The sequence below is a fragment of the Mesitornis unicolor genome, unplaced genomic scaffold (assembly GCF_000695765.1).
Source record: "Mesitornis unicolor isolate BGI_N332 unplaced genomic scaffold, ASM69576v1 scaffold19776, whole genome shotgun sequence".
Classification (NCBI taxonomy): domain Eukaryota; kingdom Metazoa; phylum Chordata; class Aves; order Mesitornithiformes; family Mesitornithidae; genus Mesitornis; species Mesitornis unicolor.
The window spans coordinates 1-9339 of NW_010190539.1; the positions used below are offsets into that span (position 1 = coordinate 1).

The 9339-nt window shown below is 56.6% G+C and overlaps 1 protein-coding gene across 1 annotated transcript; it reads left to right on the forward strand.

The window, feature by feature from the left end:
• Positions 1-3149: 3149 nt before the first annotated feature.
• On the forward strand, positions 3150-8010 carry TMEM173 (transmembrane protein 173; the record flags this gene model as incomplete). The annotated part of the gene is made up of 6 exons (XM_010186438.1): positions 3150-3394; positions 3950-4130; positions 4849-4957; positions 5115-5353; positions 6824-7010; positions 7817-8010. Coding segments are annotated over 6 exons (1155 nt in total), but the record flags the coding sequence as incomplete, so codon positions are not given.
• Between the last annotated feature and the right edge of the window lie 1329 nt (positions 8011-9339).

The window sequence follows — 9339 nt, forward strand, 5'->3', positions numbered from 1 at the left end:
GGGGGATTGGACTGGATGAGCTTTTGAGGGCAAACAAACTGCGTGGGTTTTAGCTGCTTGCCAGGCTAAACCACAAGAGGTGATTTCTCTGTGTCCAAGGATGCATTGCTGGGACACTGCCCCTGCCAAAAAACAGGGAGTGGGAAGGGGAGGATGCCCTGTGCCTCTGGTGAGCACCAGTGGGGGATGCACGTGCTGCCCTGTGGTTATAAAAGGCCATGGCACACGGTGCACGAGGGGTTAACACTGCCTGTCACACTGGTTTAAAAACCTCGAGGGTGAGAAACCGCTCACCTCAGTGGGGTCTGCGGTGTTTTATGGATTGCTTTACAGAGCTGCTTTCTTTGCCCAGCTGAATCCTGAACAGAGGAGTCAGCACTGGCCCCGTTGGAAGTGCCACAGCACCGGGCTGAGGAGGTCGCTTGCTGGGGCTTTTTATGCATCTAAAAACCTTTTGGCACCGTGCACGACTTCTCGTTCCCTCCCCTCGAGAGAATAACAGCAAGCAGGGAAAAAAGGGAACTTCAGTCGAGGCGCAATCTGGAAATGCAAATTGTCAGCCACACAAAAGGCCAGGGAGGACAAAGCGGCAGCTTTGGTGCTCCTGCTGCTTGTTGGCTGTGCAGAGGCACTGGGCAGCACTGGGGTCCCCAATCCTGGGCACTGGGCTCCCCATTCCCAGGCACTGGGCTCTCCATTCCCAGGCACTGGGCTCCCCATTCCCAGGCACTGGGCTTTCCATTCCCAGGCACTGGGCTCCCCATTCCCAAGCACTGGGCTCCCCATTCCCAGCAAGCTCAGATGTCACAGATGTCCACCCTCCACTGGAGACATCCAAATCTCATTCCTGGAGATGCGATTCCTCTGTGCTCCGATCCTCACCTCCCTTCAGCCCTGTCGGCTGCCCCTGTGGGCTCTGGCAGATAAAACAGCTCTTTTCTTTCAATTGGCATGGGTGCTGCAGCTGCGTATGAGGCGGGCCTGGGGCTGTGGGGCAAAGGCAGGCTCGGAGCAGAAGTGAAAGAGGCAGAAATGCCACGGCTGTTGGCATGCAAAGGTAGAACTGAAAGCAAGGGGCCGGGCTCCGAGGGCAGGAGAGGCCCCCAGCTGCTCAGGGACCCAAGGAAAGAGGGCTGGGGGACCAGCAGCCTCCTCCACTGCACCCCAAGGGCTGGATGGTGCTGGGCAGTGAAGCCAAACTGGCAGGGACAGCCCAGCACAGGGGCAGGAAGTGATTCAGTTGAGATTCAGTTGATATTTTAGCCAACCTTTGTGTTGAAGAAGCAAACAACACATTGGCTGTGTCCGCAAACCCTCCCCAGGCTGGGAACACAGCTCAGCTGCCCGGTGAAGATGGGTTTGCTGCGGTTTCTAAGTCCAAAACAGACTCTGACAACCTTGAGATGAGCACAAGTAGCACAGTGCCAGGCTCTCTGGGCATCTGCTCCTTCCTCCCACCCACTGGGTTTGCAAACACTAGAATTAAATGTGACCTGTGGGCATGTCTGAATGGAGACCCTCACACTGTGTGTCCTCTGCAGCCTGCAGAGACCCCCGGTGAGGTGCCTGTGGGGCTGTGGGGACTGCGAGTGTCCCTGGGCAGCCTCCCTGCATCCACAGGTATTCCTGGGCAGAAAGTAATCGTCCCCACAGCATGGTCTGGGGTGACCCAGCCTGTATCTACCCCATATGGCTACATGGAGGCCATAGAGACCATGCTGAAAGCTTTGCTGCAGTGAAGGTTCTCCTCTCATCCACTTGCTCAGTTACCTCATAAGGTGGTTGGGTGTGATGTGATCTGTAAATCCCTGCTGGCTCTTGCCTTCTTGTCCTTCAGGTGATTGCTGGGAGGATTTGCTCCATCACCTTCCCATGGACAGAGGTGATGGTGGACAGGCTGTAGTTCACCAACCTCCCCTTCTTGCCCTGCTCTAAGCTGGATGTGATGTTTGCCTTCTCCCACTTATGAGGAACCTCCTGATCACTACGATCTTCCAAAGGGATCAGCGAGGAGCCTTGCCAGGGCAGCAGCCAGCTCCCTCAGCATCCTCGAGTCCATCGCACCCAAGCTATGGACGTGTGGATGCGTGCCCTAAGTCAATCTTCCCCTAGGACGGGAATACTGCTGCACGCTGCTGCTAGGACCAGGGACCTGGGGGGCTCGAGGGCAAACTTCAGCAATAACCGAGCCCTTGGGCACCTTGGCTGCTCTGGGTCTGTGTCGCTAGGAGAGGCCTGAGGGCCATACTGGCCCACAGGAGCCCTGTCTGTGTCCCTGGTGCCCTGGGCACTGCCTCCAGAGCCAGCATCTCCTGGGGCTGCGTGGGTCAGAGGGACCCAGGCTGCTGTGAGTCACCCTCTTAGCTAGAAGGAATTCGCTTCTGTTTCGCCCCTGGAAACCTGCTGCACTTAATAAATCCAGTCTTTGAAATCTGCCGCACTGAATAGATTCAGTTTCAATGGATTCTGGTTTCCTTCCTCATTCCAGCTCGGCTCAGCTCTGCTGTGACCTGACAGATCTGTTGGGGCTTTCCAGAGGTTTCGGCTCATGGCTGGTGAAATCTGCCACAGCCTTCCAGTGCTGCCCAGTGCCTGGATTTCCTGTGGGCTGGGAAACCCCTCGTGTGACTCAGGTGGGAGGGCTCTGGTGCTCTCTGCACGCTGCCTGCAACTGCCATAACTCCTTTCATTTTCATTTTTCTCAGTGCTGGGAACTGTGCAGCTCCATCCGTGCCACCAGAAGCCCGTACGGTGCAAAGGCTCTGGGTCTCTGCCTCCAAAAAGAGCTGCACCTGCCCAGGCTGGAGCACAGAGCCCATTAACCACAGTGAGGGAATCCCAGGCCACGTCTGCTTTCACAGCTGGTCACTGCTCCGGTGAGTGTGGCAAGAGCAGGGCGGGCTGGCATAGGGCTGCCATCAATTTGGGAGCGGGGTGGCCACCCAGGCTCTGTCTCGCTGAGACCATTTGGGCACAGAGGTGGCCTGGGCAGCACCTCCTCAGAAGCAGCTGCATTTCAGCGGCGTGCAAAGGAAAGGATGGCTCTGTTGTGTGTTTCGGGGTGCTCAGCGTGGGCTGGACGTGCACATGTGGGCATGCTGTGGACGCTGGGGACAACGGGTGCCACTAACCCCCACTCTCTGCTGCAGATGTCTCAGAAGCCGCGGTGGCCAAGCCACCCCAGCGCCTTGCTCATCCCCGAGGCGCGGGGAGGGCGAGCGCAGCGCGCCACGTACCTACTCCTGGCGCTGTGTGCCACGGCGCTGTACCTCACCGGGGAGCCCCTCGCGCCCATCGCTCGGGCCTTCACCTTCCACTTTGTGGCCCTGCAGATCGGGGCGCTGCTCAGGGGCACCTGCTACCTGGCCGAGGAGATCTTCCACCTCCAGTCCAGGTGAGCCAGCACCAGGGAGGCTGTGTCCAGGCTCCCAGGGACACCATGGGGACAAGGACATCACAGGCTCTGGGTGCTGGGAGGGATCTGCACGTTGTTCATCCTCCCACGTTTGCCCTCTGTGGCAATGCTCTGCTGTGCCCCGGCAGCACACGCTGCTCTCCATCAAATTGTGCCTTTCTCAGCTCCTCCTCCTCTCCCTTCTCCTGCCTGCCCAGCTCCCTGTATGTCCATGGACCTCTCCCTCTCCTCTCTGTGGTGTGCCCTTTCCCTGGGGAGCAGATTTCAGCCTCCAACCTTCCCACAGCATTGGGGGGCTGTGGGAGATAATCCTCTCTTGCTGTCCAGGACAACATCACATCTGCTCCCCTCTGAGACCCATGGGCGCTGTGAGAGACCCAAGCCCTCTCCTGTCTGGAGGCACCCGGGGTGCACTGAGGAGGGTCCCACAGGGCTCTGTGCTGCTCTAGAGGGTCCTGGCAGGGAGGTGGGCTGGAGGTGAGGATGGTGGACAGGAAGCCACCAGCCTTTCTCCTGTCTCCCTCTCCCACCCAGGCATCACGGCAACTTCTGGAGGGCCCTGAACGCCTGCTTCCCCCTGCGCTGGCACATGCCCTTGTTGCTCGTAGGTGGCTTGGCCTACGCGGCTCTTCTTGATGGAGATGGGCAGCCGCTCAGCATCCACCTCGGCCTGGCCAGCCTGTGCCACCTCCTCATCCTCGCTCTGGGGCTCCACGTAAGGCACCAACACCTCTGGTCGGGCATCCTGGGGAGCGCAGTAGCCCAGAGCAGTCGTGGGGGTACACAGCCCAAATCTGGGCAGCCTCTGCATGTACAATGTACCCCCCCCACAGCCCCGCAGAGGGAGAAACGCTCTCATTAGCCCTGAAGAGCTGAGCTCCTCGCCCCGTGCTGCTGCACACGCAGGCAGGAGGGCCAGGCTGCCTTTTTAATGAGAGCAGCCACCCCGGGGCACTGGCAGCAGCCCCCCCCCTCACACACAAAAAACCAGGGGTATTTTTAAACCTGTCAGTCAAGCTGATGCTTGAGGGGAAAAGGTTGCCTGTGTGGTCTCCAATGGGTTAATTATCAGGCGACAGAGCCAAGCTCTGGGTACCCCTGCAGCATCAGGAGCTGCAAGGGGAGAGGGATCATGCAGGCTACAAAAAGGTGCTATGGGGAGGGCAGCCATCAGGTGCATGAGCACTCATTTCCACCTGAATGAACACACAGAGCTGGCAGGGGGCACTGGTGGCCCTGGAAATCCCACCATCAGGCGCTGGGAGGTCTCCTCCTGCAGCTGGAAGCACTCAGCAGACGCAGACACGCGATCCCAAAGGAGGGCACAGCCAGAAAAGCGCCCAGTTCACCCCAGCACCATGTGCAGGGGCTGTGCAAGCCGTGGAGGGCTCTTGTTTTCCTCACCGCTGCTCCGTCTTCCCTTCCCTCTGCAGAAGCCCTCGGCAGTGGAAATGTCGGAGATGTCGGAGAGGTCCAGGCAAAACGTCGCTCATGGGCTCGCCTGGTCTTATTACGTTGGGTACCTAAAAATAGTCCTGCCACGTACGTAGCTGTTTCCCTGCATTATCGTGCCTACAGATAGAAATAGCTCCTAGTAACCATCCTCCCACTTTTAGAGTGTGAGCAGGGAAACAGGGAGCGAGGCAGAAAGCAGCTGTGCTCACCCCAGGCACCTCTGCCTGCTGCTTTCTTCCACCAGGGGTGAAAAAGTCGATGGAGGAATTCAGCAGAGCCAACCCCACCGTGCTGGCATACAGGGAGACCTGGAAGCTCCACATCTTGGTCCCTCTGAGCTGCGATGTCTGTGATGACCTGGAGAAAGCCGACAGCAACATCCAGTACCTGATGGATGTCGCTGAGACCACCCTGACCCGAGCTGGCACCAGAAAAAGGGTCTACAAACACAGCCTCTATGCAATCAGGGATGAAGACAACAAGGTATACTGAGAGCAGTCGGCATGCATCAGCCCAAAGGCCTTCCTAGCCTCAGATCCTACCCTAAAATTGGCTATAGGGCAGGACAGTGATCCCTCTCCGGTTAGATACTCCCAGCTTTCAGCAGTCTTCATGAGATGGAGAGGCTCTGACCTCCTGGCTGCCTCCTCCCACGCTCAGTCCTTGCAGGGAGGGCCCTTGCAGAGATCTTGGGCTCACTTAACCCCTCCTGGAGTTGATTTAAGGCTGGGAAACAGCAGAAAACTGAAAAAAAACCTCAGCTGTGGGGTCCGCAGCATCACTTCCCATGGGATGAATGAATATTTCCTTTTGTTGTGAAGAGGTGCTTGCAAGTGTCTGTGTGAGTCATTATACAATTGGGCTCTCCTCCATTCCCCAAATCACCTCTTTTCTGAGCCAATGAGCCCTAAATCCCCCCTGTATCACATTGCATTCATCTCCTTCCACATCTCCAGGCACACGGGCCTCAGGAGGAGGGAACGCACTGGTCCTGCTGCCACAGCCGTGGACAGAGGCATCATCAGAGCAATGCTTCCCTTAATTTGCCTTTTAACAGTAGCTGAGCACTGAGCTGCTGCCTTTAAAACCCTGCCTGCGGGGACTCCGGAGCCTTTTTCCTGGCCCTGCTCCTGGGGAAGTGCAGTCAGCATCGGGTTTTTCCCGCTGCGATGCGCGCTGATGCTGCGTTTCATCTGCCGCTCTCCTGCTGAGTCACTGGGCACCAAGAGAGCTCCTGCAGCTCCGCAGCCTGGCCCTGGCCTGACCCCCTGCGTGTTTGTCACTAAAATCTGCCCCTCAGGTTGCTGCCCTGTTCCTGGTGAATGCGTGCGTGGCAGCAATGCCAGCTCCCATCCTCACCACCTGCTCTGGGTCACTGAGGCCCTCCAAGGCTGGGAGCTCTTCACTCTGCATTTAACCAGGGATCCTTTCCCTTTTCCTTCTAATACTCTTTATTTAACTTCCCAGTTTGCCCAGTATAAGACTTATGGGTAACCCTGCTCCTCCTTGAAATCTTTATGGCCTTAACAAATCTCTCCTTGTTGATCAGCCCCCTTCCAGCTGTGCATTCACCTTGCCAGCACTTATCCTCTCCTGCTCTCCATTAGGATGCTCCGACTTCCCCTTCTCTAGCAGAAAAGCCACCAAGAATCTGTGAGCAGACACAGACAAGGGGCATCTCCATGGGGGACCAAACTCCATGGGGAAAATCACTCCCCACGCAGCAGTTTGGGGAGTCCTGTGGGAAGGAGGCAGCTCCCTGAGCCCAACCAGCACACGAGGCATGGCCATACAACACAGGGCAGGGGGACACCGGGGCCAGAACCAGTATCCTGGTGGTCCAGCACACAGCACCAGTGCAGGGCAGGCCAAGCAGCCACCGAGGGATCTCGAGAGCCCTTTGCTGGGCGCTTAGTCCTCCTCGCCCCGTGTCTTTTTCTTCCATCCCTGCAGCTCTGGCACTGCGCAGTGGAGTACGCCACCCCGCTGCAGTCCCTCTACGCCATGTCCCAGGACGAGTGCGCTGCCTTCAGCCGGGAGGAGCGCCTGGAGCAGGCCAAGCTTTTCTACAGGACCTTGGAGGAGATCCTGCAAGGCTCCAAGGAGTGCGCGGGTACCTACAGGCTCGTCGCGTACGAGGGTGAGCGAAGAGGGGAAGGGTGTAGGGGTGTCTGGCGTGGTGGTTGTGCTCTCCCAGCCCCTCGGGTGACCTCAAACTGGGACAAACAAGGGGAATTAAGCAGAATCCACGCAGCGCTTGGCTGATGTCCGCACTCACATGGGTGTCCCTGTAGGAGGGGCTGCCTCCTGCGGGAAGAGGATGCTGGCAGAGCTGGTCCTTGGTGATGTCCCCAGAGGCACCTGAGACAAGCAGTCTTCTGCTGGGGCAGCAAGAACGCTTCCTCAAGGGTTTAATACAACATTGGGATGGGTGCTGGTGTGTGGCTCTGTGGCAGGGGACAGGAAGGAACGAGGGTTTCCCTTCTTCCCTTCTTCCTTTCGTTTCCCTTCTCTTCAAATTGGCCAGAGCAGCAGGGATTGAAAACAGCTCACTGCTTCCTTGCTGAAATGAATCTCGTTGGTTTTCAGAGGTAATTCAGTGCTCTCCGTGATGGGGAGATGCATTTCTACCCCGCGAGGTAGTTCCCATCACAACAAGCACTACTGGGAATCCAGCGCATAGCACCTGTATTTTACCCTCCTTCCTGCACTCTTTTCTTAAATATTCTCTCTTCTGGTGTCTGGAAAGAGGGAAGTGAGAGTGCATAGCGCCTGTATTTTACTCTCCTTCCTGCACTCTTTTCTTAAATATTCTTTCTTCTGGTGTCTGGAAAGAGGGAAGTGAGAGCTCTAGTTTGACTTCTCAGGAAATGCTGCATATCTGGGGATATCTCTCAGAGACTCTGCTCCCTGTCCAGCCCAGGTTTTGTCTTTCCTCCATTCCAGAGCCGGCAGAAGCAAAGTCCCACTTCTTGTCCAGAGAGATCCTCTGGCACCTCCGGCAGCAGCGCCACGAGGAGTATGTCGTGCATGAGGGGAACCAGCCGCACGTCCCGGCCATGACCCTCAGCTCCGCAGACCTCAATCTCCAGATAAGTGAGTCAGATCTGCCGCAGCCTTTGCGAAGCGACTGCTTCTAAAGCGCTGGAGCCAGCCCCAATTTGCCACCTCGGAGCTTTGGGCCCCCTTCCTGTTGCAGCGAGTGCCACTCGTGGCAGTGATCCCCATCCTCCTGCAGGAACTGCCCACCAAAACCTCTTGTGCATCATATTTGCTGGAAACAGCTGACTCAAACCACAGTCCTGTGACACACTTCCCATTTTCTTTGTTATATACATCCTAGAGATTAATCTGTGGGGGTTTGGGTTTGGTTTTTTTTTTTAATCTGCTTTGATACGTTTCATATAAAGCATTTTCCTCTGGAGTAAGTCGCATTATCCTGAATTTTGGGCACAGGGCGTGCAGGTCTGCTCAATGTGGCTCCAAAACAGACGATTTCTTGGATCTTCCCACCTGGATGCTCCTCCAGGATCTGCCTGGAGACACCTCGGCTGCAAAAGGGGCTCCCACGAGGCAGAATGGTGGCCCCAGGGCTTGTTGCTGGTCAAAGACCACAGCAGAGCTTTGCCGTGGGGCAGCTTGGCAGGGGCCAAAGCTGGGCACCTACTGCTCTGTGCCTCAGTTTCCCCTTTTGCCAAGAGCTGAAGGAGGACCCAGCCAGCCCGGGGAGGGAAGGAGAGGCAGGAGGCAGCTCGGTTGCCCTCTTACCCTCTAATGTTGCAGCACCCCTACAAGGATGCGATTCCTTTGGTCCCTCTCAACTCCCAAGACTTTGGCAAAAGGATTGAGGTCCCTTGAAAGCTCCCATTCATTTGTTGAAACAGAATTAATAAAATAATAATAATGATAAACCCATATTAATATAAAGCACACACAGTTATACTCATCAGAGCAGACCTCAAAAGCAGAATGATGGGTGAGACCCTCCAGGGGTAACAACCACTGAGGAAAAAGAGACCATCCCCAGCAAACTCCCCTACTTACACTGAGCGTGACATTTATGGTGTGGCATAATCCTGTTGGCCAGCGTGGTCACTCCCCCTGGCTTTCACTTCCCCCAGCTTCTGCCCCAGGGATGCCTGTGAGCTCTGTAGGACAGCATTTGCTGACCCTTGCAGGCTGCTACCACCTCCTGGCCTGGAAATGTGCTCTGTGCTGAGACCTTCTGTCCCCAGTGTGACCCTGAGTAAAGAGGGATCGGCCACAGCTTAATTCCTGTCTCATCTAAAGCCACTCATGAAACAGCTCCGTTTCCTCCCATTTCTCCCTCACTTTCCTTCCCAGGATAAAACTGCTCCTCCCTGGCTGCTGCCTCTCAGCCAAGCAGCCCAGGTGAGTGTCAGGGCTCCATCATTCACACACGTGGGAGGACACGGTGGGAGATGCCTCTCCCCAGCTCCAGCCCAGCA